The sequence below is a fragment of the Coenobita brevimanus genome, chromosome 47 (assembly GCF_032717465.1).
Source record: "Coenobita brevimanus isolate Jiangsu-jjx chromosome 47, ASM3271746v2, whole genome shotgun sequence".
NCBI classification, from domain to species: Eukaryota; Metazoa; Arthropoda; class Malacostraca; order Decapoda; family Coenobitidae; genus Coenobita; species Coenobita brevimanus.
In genome coordinates, this window is record NC_137000.1 from 3,256,597 (window position 1) to 3,274,229 (window position 17,633).

General features: G+C 42.4%; 1 protein-coding gene across 1 annotated transcript in view; it reads right to left on the reverse strand.

Annotated features, from left to right (window-relative positions):
• Positions 1-17,633, reverse strand: part of LOC145398975 (peptide transporter family 1-like) — an 84,402-nt gene that overhangs the window by 18,919 nt on the left and 47,850 nt on the right. Inside the window, exons 7-10 of the mRNA XM_080271707.1 lie at positions 15,155-15,298; positions 12,962-13,089; positions 10,469-10,554; positions 589-666 (exon numbers count right to left, since the gene is read on the reverse strand). Of these exons, the coding sequence (XP_080127833.1) occupies positions 589-666; positions 10,469-10,554; positions 12,962-13,089; positions 15,155-15,298 (436 nt within the window). The remainder of the gene's footprint in view (positions 1-588; positions 667-10,468; positions 10,555-12,961; positions 13,090-15,154; positions 15,299-17,633) is intronic.

The window sequence follows — 17,633 nt, forward strand, 5'->3', positions numbered from 1 at the left end:
CTCTTAATGGTTTAAATCCAAGGGTTGGTTGAGGTTTACTGCTAATATAATGCCACTCAGGGACAAGTGAGGCTAGTCACTCTCACCTTACATGTTAGGATTTACTACCCAAGCCCCAGGGCCTGACCACTATGCTCCTAACGGGGCAAAAAAGGACTAGATGACAAATGAAAACATCAAGACAGACCACTCCTAAGTTGAATAAAATTATCTAGCAGTTCTAAGAATATAATACTGAATACTTCTGCGGTCATTAGAGGAATATGAGTTTTTAACTGAACACAGTGGATACTGATAAGAGCAGCTATGAGTTTTAAGTATTTGGTAACATTATATTAGCTTTGGACTGTGTATATTACAGCATAACTTATTAAGCACTGCATAAAGAGGAACATCATACTGTAAAGAGAAATATCAGGATTGATGTTATTAATGTGTTCAACTGTGATATAATAATCTTTTTTACTTTTACTATAATAGTGCTCACTTTGCATGATTTACATCAGAACTGTAATGAACAAAGGACACAACTGAAATGACAATTATTCTTGCATTCTGCCAAATCTAATTACAGACTGCCAATCACACCTGCATCTGATCTGGCTTGATATCCCAATTTCCAAGCTGTCCATCCATCCTAGTAGCCTGAAAAGTCCACCGTGATCCCTGAAAAAACAAACAAATGCACAGTATAAATTCTCATTATATAATGGTGATGCATTCTTAAGTATAACAACTTTTCCACACAAATGGCACTGTAAACTGGGAAAAATGGTAAATCAGCTTTTGATGAAAAATTGAAACTTTGATAGGTAATTTTGTTGTAATCAGCATTAGACTTGACTTAAAAAAGGGCTACAAAAAAATAAATAAATAAATAAAAAAAGAGCAACACAAACTGAGAACATCTTGCACTGTATCTGTACAATATTATAATGACAGACCATTGTGCAAAACAGTCAATGCAATGAGCAGTAGTAGTAGCAATAGCACAGTAAATCTAAGAATCAAACATCTCAACATTCATTACTTTACTTTATGCATCACAAGTACAGTTAGGGAACGTTTCGCATTATCCACTTTTCGAAGCACTGGTGGTCGACGAATAGTCACAAAGCAGCAGCCAGACCCCACACGTCTGGTAACTGTGAGTGAGTGGGAGGGTGGCTGGGGGTGGGAGGGTTTGGAGAGTTGCTCACATCACAGTATCAATAGCCAATAACAATGCGTCCAACGTATTCTCAGAGTGCAAAACTTGGTGTCACACTGTTCTCTGAGTCTGTCTACATAACTGCATATGTAATACAGTACATGTTTACTTTCAAAGGTATGCTTCTTTGCCTTCGCTTTGCAATGTTCGATAGGAATGAGAGTTACAGAGATTGATCTTATAATTAGGACTTCCCATGTCATTTTGTCTTAAGGAAAACCAACTGTTATTCGCTCATATAGAGAGTTTTATTATGATCATTATTATTATTATTATTATTATTATTATTATTACTACACACTACCCCAGACTCTTCGAGATGAATAATTACCAGAATAACACTGGAAACGTTTGCAGGCAGATGTTTATAGTGGGATGACAGAAGATTAATGATTAAACAAGTTTATAAGAATTTATATACAGTAAGACCACACTATAACGGACTTATTGGGGCCCAAACCATTCCGAAAAATACAAAATTCTGATAAAAGCGACATCTAGACTTCCCCCTGCTAATCTGGACTTTTTCCGATATACAGGTATCAGACATTAGTCTGGATAGCATGAACAGTTTTTAAACTGTTTTGACTACCATTCTGGTACTGTACTGTGTAATAACTTCACAACATCAATAAAATGGTATAATATATATAATAATACTGTACTGTACACTGATAAACATGTATTTTATTTACCTTATTGTGGTGAACACAGCTGAAGTGGTCAGGCAGTCCAGACTGCTTCTGGCTTTATCAGACTTTTTTCAATATATAGGAATTTAGTCCGGTAGCTCCTCGAGTCCGATAAAAGCGAATTCCGATCTATTGAAATCCGTTATATTGAAGTTTTACCGATATATATATATATATATATATATATATATATAATAATCCCTCCACTATCCGACATAATAGAGTCAAAGGCATGTCCGGAAAGTGGTCCTGTCCGGATAGTGGGCACCAGCCTCCTGGACTTGTACTTATGGACCCTAACTCAGAAAAACACCTATACAACTCCCTCTGGACATGCATAGCACCTATTTAAGACCCAAATCACACCAATAAGGGACATAAAAGACTGAAATAAATGCAATAGAACCATAAAATGAGGTTTTTGAGGTAGGTTTATACAATATTAAACATTCTGCGTACTTACAAGTCCCTGGCTCCTGGACTGATAGTTATGGACCCTAACCTAGCCTAACTCAGAAAAACACCTCCCTACTGCACATCCATGGCACCTAAGACACTATTCACACCAACAAGGGACATAAAAGAGTGAAATGAGGTGTTAGAGGTAAGTACAGTATGGAAAATACAGTACAGTACAGTATGAAACATTCTGGGTACTTACGGCAAGTCCCTGGTCATCTCGATGAATAACCGCCTCCTCTCAGACTCTGACAGTAAGAATCCTGAAGCACTTGCAGTACACTGTTCATGAAGTCTTGCACTGAACTTAGTCATTCGCACTCAGAAGTCCATTCTCTTAACACTGTGCACTGTTATCTTACTTATGCTCCATTGTAACTTAATGAAATAAGTGTTGCACTCTGCACTTTAAGTCTTTCCACTCATAAAACCATCTTCTAAACACAACACACTCATGTTAATTTACGTTACATTTACAGTCCAAAAAATCTTTGTCTTTTCACTCAGATTTCTAATTTCTTAACAAAAACAATGCACTGTTTTTCATTCACTGCACAACACTAAATTCCCGTGTGTTCTAGTGGAGAAGCTCTTGCCGTTTAATCACTGTCAGAGTCTGAGAGTAGCACAGGGAGGTGACCTAGGGGTGCGTCGCTGGGTCGTGGTGATGGCATACCCACTGCAGACGACTCTAAAGATAGGCGCAAACTCACGTCGAGCGGTGACTCCACCGTGGCTGATGTGCTGGGCTGTGGCTCGGAGCATGAGGGCCTGTCCTGGGGAGGCAACGGAGTGGAGCCAGGGCTGGGCACAGTGGGGGTCATGGGCCTGAAAAAGCTGTCAAACGTTGATTGACGCAAGGAATGACGATTCTGACATTTAATGATGAAAGAACGCACTTCCTTCACAAGTCCCAAGGGCCCCATCTCCCTGTCACAGTCCGGGTGTTCCAGGTAGTCCAGAACGAACTTAAGGTGTTCCTGAAGTGCACTCAGCTTGGGGATGGCTGGAGTAATATCATGCTGAGAGGAGTCTGCATCATCGTCGCCGTCTTCGTCGGAATCTTCAAGCTGGGTACTGACACCTGCAAATGAAGATGCGATCTCGATATCAGACAGGGTCTGATACCCAGGATCGCCCTCGTCATCATCCAACCACTCACACACTTCGTCCACATCAACATCGTCCCCATGTGCACACAGACGTGTATGGAAGTCATCCATGTCGAAACCTAGGAAATCGTGCTCCACATCCGTTCCGAGAAGCAGACGAGACCAACCATTTTCTAGAGTCTTGACAGGGACTTCCTTCCATGCACTGGCCCAGTTGTAAATGGCAGACTTGATGTTGTAGTGGCAAAGGTTTTCCAAAGTCCGCTGGCCTCGTGTGTCCCGTCCCTCCCTGCGCTCATCCTCGTCCTCGAGAACAACCATCACCTCATCCAGGAACTTCCGTCGGTATAGCCGCTTCGTTGCCACGATCACTCCTTGGTCCATTGGTTGGATAAGAGCAGCAGTATTAGGTGGAAGAAACATGCACCTAATGCGGCCATTCTCAGCCACCAAGTCCTTGTTGCACGGGTGGACAGGTGCATTGTCGAGGAGGAGGGCCTTTACCTGGTCGCATGGGATTCCCAGTTTCTCCATCTGGTAATGTATGACCTCCTTGACGAATGGCGGTGGAACCAGTCTTCGAAGATGTGGGCTGTGAACCATGCCTTCAAGGAATGGTACCAAACGACAGGAAGGACATCCATCACCCCACAAAGACATCAAGGCTGTTTTGCATGGCCAACAATAACGGGTTTAAGCCGGTGCATGCCGTTAGCATTAGCACAACACAAAGCAGATATCCTTTATTTGGAAAGCTTGCGGCCAGGTACACGCTTCTCCGTCTCCTCGGCTAGAGTGTTCGTAGGCAAAGAGCGATAGAATAAACCAGTTTCGTCAGCGTTGTAGACTTGACCAAGAGTGAGGCCCTCCCTGTCGATTAAGCCCTTCACCTTGTGCCGAAATTCCTCTACTCCATTCTTGTTAGCGTCCAAAGCTTCGCCATGAGACTTGCGGTTGGTAAGGCCATGTCGTAAATTAAACGCGAAGAGCCAACCCTCGGATGCCTTGAAGTCTAGGGCGTCATGAAGCCTTGCGAACTTCTCAGCAGCAGCCTTCAGCTCCGTACCATGCATCATCACACCAGCAGCTCATTGCTGTCGATACTAAATCAATGTGGAGCGGTCGACTTCAGCATACTTGGGAGTAAACATCATCTTCCTCTCCACGTTGTGTTTGCTTTTCGACAAGAAGTCAGCCGTGTACTGCATGAGTTTGTCTCGGGATCTCTTGATATCAAACAAAGTAGATCGAGCCAGGTTGAACTCACAAAGGATGCGTGACGAAGACCATCCCGCATCTACTTTCTCCAATATCTCCCTCTTCTTCTCCAGAGTCAAAACCACTCTCTTCCACTTCTCAGGCGGCGGGGCCATCATCACACACACGAAGGAGAGGCACGAGAGCAGCAGGAGAGCCTGCAGCAGGTAAGGCACCACCAAAAAAGTAAGCACATGGGCAACCATGACGACAAGCGTACACTCCTGACAAGAGACGGGTGGTAAGTGGGGAGGATGCAGGGGCGCTCTAGCGGACGTCAGAGGAATAAGGCACCAAAATAAAGCTGTCCCGCGCCGCGTGTGCCAAGTTCAAATTACAAGCGGGAATAAGTCGGATTTTTTTCTAATTTTTTGCGGTTTTCGGACCATTTTGGGAATATTGGATCCCGAGACGATTATGTCTAGTAAGTGGGGATGTCCGGAAAGTGGTCATCCGGATAGTACGGGGATTACTGTATATATATAGTGTGTATATATATATATATATATATATATATATATATATATATATATATATATATATACAGTATATATATATATATATATATATATATATATATATATATATATATATATATATATATACAGTACTCGTCAGAAGTATTCAGCGTTGTCCGCCGGGCGCGCAATACTTATGGCCCAAAAAGAATCACCCATTTTTGGGGGTAAGAATTGAGCCACAAGTTTGAGCTCCGAGCATGACGTCACGGTAGCCTGAGGCCTACCGACACGCTGGTTGGGTCCCGCCTCAGTTGCCCACGGGCTGCCTGAGAGAGAGGAACTCCGCCGAGTGTCCCTCTCAAATTGCGCCATTTTTTACCGAGTGTCCCACAGTGTTTTGGCCTTTAAAACTTTGTTATGGCACCTACCCGTGAACTATCGAGTGAAATCATATCCCAGATCATTGCTCTAAAGGAGGCAGGACACCAGACAAAGGAAATTAGTGAATTGGTTGGTGTGGCACGATCGACAGTGCGTCGTTGGTGTGCGCGATTTCGGGAGGAAAACAGTGGTGAAGTTCCCACAAAGAAACCGAGGTCTGGTAGGCCTAGGAAAACTTCCCCAAGGTCTGTTAATGTTTTAAAACGTGCAGTGGAGTTTAATCCTCATGTGAGTGCAAGGAAAATTAAGGAGAGCAACCCAGAAGTGTTTGGTGAGGTGTCAGTGAGAACAGTGTCTCGTAGGGTGCATGAGCTTGGTTACACAAGTCACAGGCCTGTGAAAAAGCCTCTTCTCTCTAGCAGCCAGAGAATTCGTAGGCTTGCCTTTGCTAATAAATATCTAAACTGGGGTGAGGAGCAATGGTTGTCAGTGTTGTGGTCTGATGAGGCAACGTTTAGTGTTACCTGTAACAGAGGAGCACGAAAAGGTAGTGACCCACTTGACCCACGGTATGTAGAAAGCACAGTTAAACATCCTGATTCACTCATGGTATGGGGTTGTTTCTCAGGGAAGGGTTTGGGGAAGCTTGTTGTACTTCCCAAGAACCTCAGAGTGAATCAGGATGTTTACCTGGAGCTTCTGTGTGATCATTTACCAGACTCCTTCGAGCTAACAGGTGCACGAGTGTTTCAGCAGGATGGTGCACCTGCTCACAAGGCCAAATCGGTCACCAATTGGCTTCGTGACTGCGAGGTATCATTCATGACAGACTGGCCAGGAAATAGCCCAGACCTCAACCCGATTGAAAACCTCTGGTACCTCGTAAAGAAGAGTCTCCAAGGGAAGGACGTGAGCTCTCTGCCTAAGCTGGAAGCCGCCATTCGTGACTCCTGGGACAAAATACCGCTCCAGCACCTCAGGAGTCTCGCCCTTTCACTTCCAAGACGTCTCAGGTCCGTGAAGAAACGTAAAGGCTACCCTACAAAGCACTAAAGGTAAATAAAATGCATTATTTTTATGTTTTTTCAATGTTGAAAGGTTTGTTTCTCAGGAGGGACGCAGGGCGCTCCATACTTCTGACGAGCACTGTATATATATATATATATATATATATACAATTTGCTTGCCTACTGCACGAGCTCAGAGTGCGTGAATCACATTGTGCGCGAGTGACCAAAAATCATACCCAGAAACTTTGAATGCGCAAGTTTACCTCACAGAACGCGAGGCAGAGGCAAGGAGTGGCTCAAAAATGCTATTTTCCATTAGTACGTGGACCCCCCCCCCCACACACAAAGTGTCCATCATCACGTGTTGTCACGTTGATGTGCAGAAATTCCTGGGGCATTCCACTGCGCACCTCGGGGTAAGGGACGGCGCACCATTAGAGACAAGGCTCGTGAACAGTGCAGATCCTTTCTCTCAAGCTAACCTGTTGTGTACAACGTGTGGCGTTTTTTTGCTGCTCCATCCTGGCCTGTATTTCGCCGAACCATGCCTCCACCCCCAAGGGTTTAGAAACTTCTGACACAAGCAACCAAGTTAAAGATTATCAAGATGAAAGAGGCGGGACAAGGAAACACCGCTATCGGGAAAGCCATGGGACTGGCAGAATCAACAGTGAGGACTGTTTGGAAGAACCGTGATGCCATCAGGGCACTTGTGAAGATGTATGATGCATCTGAGCCTGACGGCCATTCCCAGGTGGGAAACCGTGTGATGATACTTATGGAACGGTATCTTGCCACCTACATTATGAGAAAGGAGAAGGTAGGTGTACCACAGAATGGCAGATTTATTCGGAACCAAGCTCTGCTACTTTACAAGGCAGCATCTCGCAAGTTTAATGTGGAGAAACCTTTCAAGGGATCGGTTGGATGGCTGCACCGGTTTTTGAAATGCAAGGAACTCTGTCACATCAAACTATCAGGTGAACGTGCCTCTGCCGATAAGCTGGCCGCGAGAGAGTATCCTGCGATATTTAGAGCGCTAATTGAAGACGGACAGTACACCAAGAACCAGATCTACAATGTCGACGAAACGTCGTTTTACTACAAGGCCATGGCCAAAATGACTTAATCGCTAGAAAACAGAAACAAGCCCCTGGTCGAAAGCTCCAGAAGTGTAGGATGACGGTAATGTTCACTGTAAACCTGTCTGGGAGCCACACGATGAGGCCAGTTGTTGTACACACAGCATCACACCCAAGGTGCTACAAAAGCCTTATGAACATGGACACTAGTGGTGTGTACTGGTACAAATCAGCAAATAGCTGGATGACCGGAAACATTATGGCAGGCTGGTTAATGAAGCACTGCATCCCCGATGCCAGGGCAAAGTGTCGGGAACTTGGCATTCCATTTAAGATGCTCCTTGTGCTGGACAATGCACCAAGTCACCCTCCACACCTAGAAGATCTGCACAAGGATTGTCGTGTTGTGTTTCTGCCGCTCCGGACGACATCACTCATGCATCCATTGGATCAAGAATTGATGGCCACTGTCAAGCACTTCTACCATAAGCAACTATAAGACTACCTACACAGGAAGACTGACACACAAGAGGAGCTTCATGCCCTACAAGAAGATCACAACGAAGACCTCGATGAGGCAGGTGCTCCCGTATCATCTCCGCCAGTGGCTGTATCCCAACCCGCCACACCTGACATGACTGTTGAGGCATTTTTGCGTCGTTTCACAGTGAAGGACACAGTTAACTTTCTCCTACAAGCCTGGCACCAGATTACACCTGCAACGATCAACCACGCATGGTGACTGCTTGTGCCTCACTTATGCCTGGAGAACGAGACGGCCATTCAAGCACTGGCCGAGGCTGAGGCTGCAACACTGACAGCAGCGCAAGCTGTACCAGGTTTTCAGGAAGTTATGATGGCGGACATGTGAGAAGTGCACGCTGCTACTGAGGAAAACAGCCTCCCGAGGAAGTCTTGCAACGGATAGACGAGGCTGACGCAGAGCCTGACGCCAGGCAGAGTCAAGCTGAGGAGCCTGGTGTAATGGAGGGCATGACAGAGCTGTGTATGTCAAGAATAAGCAAGATCTTTGCTGCCATGGATAAACTCAGGGAAGTGGTGATGGAACATGAAGTGAGCAACCTAAGAATGGAGGAGGTTCTCGGTGGTATTGACAAACTCCTCTGTTTCTACACAGACAGGCATGGGCAAGAAATAAACAGGAGAAGACAGATGCTAATAACAAGTTACACACAGCAGGCTCAAGTTAGTGACAGTGAGGAACCAGTGACATCGTCTGATCCTATTCCTGTTGTGGATGAAGAGGATACAATGTCAGATGTGTCAGCATTGGACTTCGAGGGGTTTATGGCCGAAGTGAGTGAGTTAGAGGCTCCTTGGGAAGGAGCTCAGGAGGAGTCTGTGGAGGGAAGTGTTGGTCCGGCGGGAGGTGCAGTGCTGTAAGTGTTGCCACGCCTCGGAACCCGTTATTTATGTCCATCAGGCCTGTTGTCTACTGTTGTTAAGGTGACTGCCCATATTTTTGTTATTGTTCCTATATCTGTAGTACAATGTCTGAAAAATTTGACCTTTATTATGTCTCTAAGGGCCAAAAAAGGTCCAGGTATGAGGGAGTACTGCCCATATGTAATTTTTCCCATAAGATTATGTATTCTAAGTGCGCGAATTTACACTGCGCGAGGTCACGGACCGCCCAATCTCTCACGCACTGTGCGAACAAACTGTGTATACACTCTATATATATATATATATATATATATCTATATATCCATCCATTCATCCATCATCCAATCCTATATTGCCCCATGAGGAGCATAGGAATCCAGGGCTAGGCAAGGCGGTCCTGACATTTAAGACGAGAGTGACCAGCCTCACTCATCCCTGACTGATATTATGTGAGCAACAAACCCCAACCACCCCTTGGATATAAACCTACACAGGCTTAATCCGATTGGAGCACCTTAATTACCCACTAACCACCAGGTGCCACAATTTGGTTATATGGTTACCACCGAGCATAGTACATGGTTTCCTAGTGTACAGGAAACCATTTGGCTTGTCGCTTAGTGTAGAGTTACCCATAGGCAGAAAGAAGAGGAAAGAATGAAGGAAAGAAAGACAGAAGAGGGAGTGTTAAGTCGCCCGTTGGCAGAAGGATGAGCAAAGAGTGAAGGAAAGAAAGACAGAAGAGAGAGGACGGAAGAGAGGAAAAGGCAGACACCTAAAGCTGCACTACATCAAGTGAGTGGATGGTGAGCACCCCCACCCACCGCAATAAATATATATATATATAATATATATATATATATATATATATATATATATATATATATATATATATATATATATATACATATATACAGTATACATACATACAGTACACATATATAGTGTGGCTTTGTTTTCGAGTCAACACAAAATATAAACATATGTTATATCGTTATGCATATCTCCTGAGGAAAAGTCTCATGTTAAAGTCGAGAAGGAATAAAAGCATTCAAACCTCTGTCCGAACCCAGCAAACTCCATAACTTTCCTGACTACACTTACTCTACAGACATCTATGTAATTTTTCAGGTAAAATGCTAGCATCATATTGTCATCTACCCTTACCAAATTAACTCAAACACACCATCCAAGTCATACATTGCAGAATTACATGAGATTCCCAACCTATCACCAAACCCTCCTGTGCCCCCAATCCCCCTCCATCACACTCACAGTTACCAGACATATGAGGTCTGGCTGCCGCTTCACATTCACCCATCACACATCAGTGCTTCGAGAGGTGGGTAAAGTGGAACTTTCCCTGACTATACATGCATAATGACTGATACTCTCACCTGTTGGTCAAACAGAGCCCAGAAAAGAGGAAGAGGGAGGAAAAGTACAAGGACTCTTAGTAACCTCCTCAGATCCGGAGTCAACTCTGAGTCTGGGGTTACTTCATATTCCCGGTTGCCCCTTCTTGTGACTTTCAGGAATACACCCTTCACTGCAGCCTGTTCAAGGTGATGGAAGTACATGCATAGCAGTAAATCAGTATATCAGTATGCACTATGCTATAAACATGGAAACTATATAAAATTACAGGTACTTTGTAGCAATCACCATCATCATCATCATCATCATCACGACCTTTTATCTCAATTGATGAGGTGAAGTAGGATCCTAAAAATGGAGAAAGTACAAAAGTGGGAGTACTATCAACAACATGACCAATAAAATGGGTTAAACACTCATTTACATATGATATCAGTTAAGCCTCCAGAGTCCTGGCCCCACATCACAGATCTAACCATCTGCACATTTTTAAAAAATTACTCTTAGAAAACATATGACAAATAAATTAGTATGAAGAGGTGCTAGACAGCCTCCTAAGCTACCTGAAACCTCTCTCAAATCTCACGCTATGGACACACATAAAAAATTAGATTTATAAGTATGCAGAAATTAAATTAACAACAGCAGACTAATACACTGAGGTGGTGTGGACATGTGGAGAGAATGGAGAATGAAAGACTGACTAAGAGGGTGTATGTGGGTGAGGTGGGGGAAGCGAGAGGGAGAGGTAGAACGAGGATGAGGTGGAGGGATGGAGTTGAGAGGTATATGAGGGATAGGGGGGTGAGTTGGAGGGAGGGTAGTCAAATGGTGGGTGACAGAGCGACTTGGAGGTGTTTTGTCTGCGGCCACCCCTTGCGGGATTAGGGCGTCAGGCTATAGATAGATAGATAGACTAACCATTATAACCAAGTACTTACAGCAAAACATGTGGCAGCTTCCATAATGCTGCTACCTTCTGCTGGGTTCTTGATATACATTTTTGAACCGAGCACAAACATCACTGTGAAAGAATATACATCATCTCAGTTGTCTGATAAATATATGGGATCATTTTATTACAAAAGCACACCTTGCCAGAGTACTTTAAGACAGAGAAATTTTGACTACAATATATTATATATATATATATATATATATACAGGATCATTTTATTACAAAAGCACACCTTGCCAGAATACTTTAAGACAGAGAAATTTTGACTACAATATATTATATATATTGCACTTCAAGTATAGTACAGTATATGGCAGAAGTAAAATTACACTGCATTGTGATAGCTTTGCAAACCATACTGGAAGTAGCCTCATACCCTTATGGCACAGTAGAGGGGAGATATAAGGGATTGTACACTTGATAAAAAAAGTATCAATGCACATTTGGCATGAAACAATCTGACTCCAATGACAATGGCTACTAGAAACTGCCGGATGATTTTTTCCCCATGCTGGTAAACCTGTCCTCATAAGGATGTCATATAATGCTTGCGTTTGACCTTTCCCGGTTGGTATTGTTATTATATGTGAATTCAGGTGATAACAGATGAATGTTCATGGGACTTCATAACCTATACTGATCAATTCGGATATCATCATCCCTCTCGTGCATGTTAGTTTTTTTTTATCAATTGTACACGGGGTTTCCTTCATTCTCTGTTTCATCCCCAAACCCGTGTTGCTACTGTTGCACACCCCCAGTCTGTCTGGCCAAGCAGACCCATTGACTAAATGTATGCAACTGAAAATACATCCATGGGGCTGTCCTACAGGTACAGTGCAGTATGTATACCATGCAAGGAGCCAGTGCCCCCTTTTGGTAGACAGCAACTTGCCTGAGTCCAGGGTCCTTCACCATGGCAAGGAGCATGGAAGTAATGAGTAGGTTTGGCTCTTGGGTGGATACCATAGCTGCTTATTTCCACCCATGGTGCACAGCACCACCACATATAGGCTCCTCATCAGTGCTTCCCCAGCCCATGTAAAGGTAGGAAACTGTGTTGTGATGATGATGATGATGAGTAATGATGTTTATAAAATTTCACTGGTATAGTAATTTACAAACCTGATAGGCTACATCTAACCAGCCAGCACCCTCAACTTCCCTGAGATGAATAATTAGCCTAAATGCATGTACTGTATCTATGAACCATTTGCCTGATGCCAAATCCAAGAACTCACCCATGGTGGCCACAATAAAAACACACTTAAGCTTTTTTGACAACACTCATCACTGGCCCGTCCCACTAACTCTCCTTTGCTCAAGCACTCTTCTACTCCATCACTTAACCTTGTTTTCAATCTTCCTCTCACCATTCTCTGAACTGTACAGTATTATGATAATTTTTCATCATTCACACATTCAAAATTCCAAACCTTCTCTTTAAACATTACTGTAAATCATGCCTATCAAATGTTAAACTCAACAGTATAAAACATAGGTTCATAACTCAGTCAAGTATTCACTGATGACAAATAAAAAAAGACAGACAGTACCCAGGGCAATAACCATGAGGATAGCTGGCACAGCAAAAGCCAAAGGGTAGCAGTCTTGCTGGAAGCAACTCACATCCGCCCTCAAGATTGGAGTGATGAAGGTGGACAACAGCGACCCAGCGTTGATACTATAATATGAATCAGTGATCAGGCATGGTTCTTATCAATTACATTCAATAAAGTGCATGTAAAATCAAAGTCAGGCTTACAAACAAATTATAAATTATAGACTGTTACTATCAGGACTGAGAGAAATTATACTGTGATCATTAAATGACTTACAGATATAGTATATAAACATTAAAAAAATCCTTAATTTAACATGGTCTGAAATATTTTTTACAAGTTACTTTTGTTTTGAATTACCAAGCACTGCTGTTCTGCACCAAATTTCAGATAATTAAAAATAAACACATTACATAAGAACAGGGAATAATGAACATAAAGAATATGACAGTTGTTGTTGATCACCCAAAGTCTGACTGAGAAGACTCATCAACCACAGGCAAGCAACTGCCCCCAGAGGGTTGTTCCATGCAGTGAACCAATGTTCCCCTAAGGTCAACTGTAACTCGCAACAGCAAGGCATGAGGAAAAGTGTGGAGGTTTGGTTCCTGGATGGATGCCACATTTGCATCTCTCCACCTAGTTCGCTAGGACACCACAGCAGGCTCCACATCACCCTATTACCTGGTTATATATTTATCACTCAGCACTGTAAATCACCTCCTGGGTTGCAGGAATTCACTAAGCTTATCATTTAGTGTAGAGCAACCTGAAGTGGAAAGAAGAGTAATAAAAAGTGACAAAAAGGAATGGGAGAAGTAGGAAAAGAGGAGGAAAGACACAGAAATAGAATGACAGAGGTGAAGGAAGAAGTAGGCAGCAATACATTATGAGCGGATAATGGCTGCAACCGCCTACCACATGAACATGACAATATAAGATGCAAATTTTGTTCAATATACACCAACTAGGGAGCACAGAAGCTGAAGAGAAGGAAAGAACATACAGAAAACCCACTACTACTTGAACTTCTCTCACGTGATTTAACTAATCTGTTGTTAGCCTGAACAAAGACATCCAAATGCATCAAGAACAGTGAAAGGATTAACTAACAGTTTTTAACTTCCTGACACCAAAGATTTCCTACTGCCAATAAAAAATCCCTTATGTTAACCTGGCTAAAATACCCAAGCGCAAGAAAGTTACTGGTAATTAGCATCCTTATTTCTGAATATTCTTACTTATCGCATTCAGGAAACTAGTGAAAATCTTTCAAAGTTTCATACATGATGAGCTTCATATATAATATTTTTCATTATATACAAAACATCAATGCATATACCTGAACTACTTTGCAAGCTTAATACTAAATAGTACTCTACAATCATTAAAGTATGGTTTCTTTCTGTCAGGTTCCCATAACATGGCTTTAACTCACCCCACATCTCATCTTACTACTGTCCATGGGCGATTTATCCACTCAGATGTTTCAAGGTTAACATGCTTATGAATAATAAAGAATAACCTAAAAAGGCAAATATACCTGTTTAGGGTAAACAATAGGAATATTTGCACTGGCCTAACTTATAACAACATATCAATACTCTGCCCATTCCATTATTTCGTTCCAGATGGTTTGTTTTCACCTGACAAAGCTTTTTAGCACATTTTCATTTCAGATGATAACCAAAATATTCAGACTGGAGGATGAATCTGACAAATAACCAAGGAGTCTCATTCCTACTTCATAACTATGGTTCATTAAATTTCATGCTGTTATATTTCTGCATTCAAGTTGCGAGAGTAGGCCAGTTTTATCAAATGAAAACAAACCAGCAAAAAGTCTGCTAGAACAATGAAAGACAAAATTACAGTCTCTTATTGCATGGAAGAGTGCCCGCTTTTACTCTAAGAATCATGTTTCTGTGTGTGGTTATACAAATACTGTAATCAGTTTTTTAAAATCAAAGTATAAACAATAAAAAATTATATCCCCAACAGCTAAAAGGTTATCATACCATTGTAGTAGAATGAAGAAAGCAAATTCCTGAATCATGGTAAACAATTATTAGGAAGAAAAAGAAAACAGGTATTACTGTACACTAACACATAACCCTACATCCCTACACTCCTGATGCAACAATATGGGATGATGCAATGGAATCAATACATGAAAGAGGACTGTACCTGAAGTAAAACATTGAAAAAAATTTAGCCAACTGTACTTCCTGGCTTGGCACAAGGAACTGGTCCCCTCCAAAGGCTGAGACACAGGGTTTGATGCCACCTGTTCCCACTGCAATCAACAAGAGACCAAGCATGGAAAACACACTGAGGAGGAAAAAGAAAAGTATACACAATTTAAAAAATAAGTATCATGAAGGTTGCATAAAATAACAACACGTGCTAAGAACAAGATAGAAAAAAATCACTTTGAAAAAATATTGCAGAACATCATGAAAGAAGCACTATGAACACCTGGCGCTTTGCAACATTCATTATCTCCGGTGTTACATTGCCCTGATCGGATTATGTAATGATATTTTTTGTTCATCGCACATACATGAGACTGCAGTACAGGAGTGGCTGTGACTTGCATGATGAGAAGGGAATGTAATATATAGTAGGTTAAGTATGAGCACATACACAGAACTGAAGTAGTGTATCTTCAGATGAATGGCAGACAGTAATGGTATGATTAATATAAGGGTGTACTAATACAAGATTAATGTATGTCTAGTTGAACTCTGTGAAAAAGTCCTATAAACTGCATTTGAATTTTGTTATGGAAGAGAAAGACGGACTATGGAATCTAATGAGTACAGGTATATGAACCATGAGAATGTTGCAGTTTAAAAGCGAGTGGGTAATGACAGCAAAAACATGAGTAATGTTACACTGTTTATGATGGATGATCTGAATAATGGAGTTGGTACAGTATGAGTCCTGTTATTGAAGCGAAGTATCATTTTGGCAAGCTGAAAGAAAATTATAAAAGGTGATGATTGAAAGAAAAGTTAGAAAAGAAAGGACAAATTAAGTAACTCATATTATAAACATACAGAAGTACAGGTACTGATACATAAAAACGCATAATACACTATTGAGCTATTAGAGTAAAAACAAAAGAAAAAAACAAACCATTCATCCATCCATCATCCAATCCTACGTTTCCCCATGAGGGGCGTAGGAGCCCGGGGCTAGGCAGTTGGTTCTGACATTTAAGATGAGAGTGACCAACCTCACTCATCCCTGAGTGGCATTACATGAGCAATAAACCCCAACCACCCCTTGGATATAAACCTTCACCAGCTCAAACTGATTGGAGCACAATAATTACCCACTAAACCACCAGGCGCCAAAATTTGGTTATATAGTTACCACCCAGCAAAGTAAATAGTTTCCTGGTGTACAGGAAACCACTTGGCTTGTCACTCAGTGTAGAGTCACCCATACGCAGAATGAAGAGGAAAGAATGAAGGAATGAAAGACAGAAGAGGGAGTGTTCTTACTATTGTCAATTTAAGCATACCAGGGCCTCACCCCCCTACATTAATAAGGGTACTAACACACCCTTACTGAGTCCTCTTTTAGTTCCTTCACTTAATTTTTTGTTCTATACAGTAATCCCTCATTTATCCAGACATAATGGAGCCAAAGGCGTGTCCGGGTAGTGGCAACATCCGAATAATGAACACTAGTCCCCTACCACACCCAAACCCTACTTATACCCACCTCCAACGTATACCTAACTTATCTGTGCAGTACCTATGCTTAATTTGGCAGTGTTTTCTGGTCATTCAGGCATATATAAATACACATAGGAATATCAAAAGCAATGCTAAACACTAAGAAAACTATGCACAAAAACCTGTGAATTCCAAAAAACTATCTATCTATCTATAGCCCGACGCCCTAATCCCGCAAAGGGTGGCCGCAGACAAAACGCCTCCAAGTCACTCTGTCACCCACTATTTGACTCCCCTCCCCCCAACTCACCCCCCCCTCCCTCATATACCTCTCAACTCCATCCCTCCACCTCATCCTCGGTCTACCCCTCCCTCTCCCTCCCTCCACCTCACCTACATACACCCTCTTAGTCAGTCTTTCATTCTCCATCCTCTCCACATGTCCAAACCACCTCAGTGTATTTCTCCTAATCTTTCCAACCACATCCACATCTACCCCACAACGTTCCTTCACTTCTTCATTCGTCAACCTGTCCCTCCATGTCACTCCACATGCTCCTCTCAAGTAACTCATTTCCACTGCTCTCACTCTTGACTTGTTCCCCTCTTGCAAGGTCCACGCCTCGCTTCCATACGTCAGGGTAGGGATCACAATACCATCATGCAGTGACTTCTTAACTTCCATACTCACCTCCCTATTTCTCATCACTGCTTTCAGTGTGCCAACAACCTTCCTTCCCTGCTGTACCCTTTCACGTACTTCATCCCCCAAAGTTCCATCCTTACTCATCACACTACCCAAGTACTTGAATGCACTCACATTCTCCAAAAAACACCCTACCTAAACACTACTGTGTGTACAGTACCCCTCCTTATTCTGGTAGTGTTTTCTTGTCATTCTGCCATATTTTGACATCAAAAAATATGTTGGATTATCCAAAATAATTTTTAAAACCAAGAAAACCATGCAAAAAAAA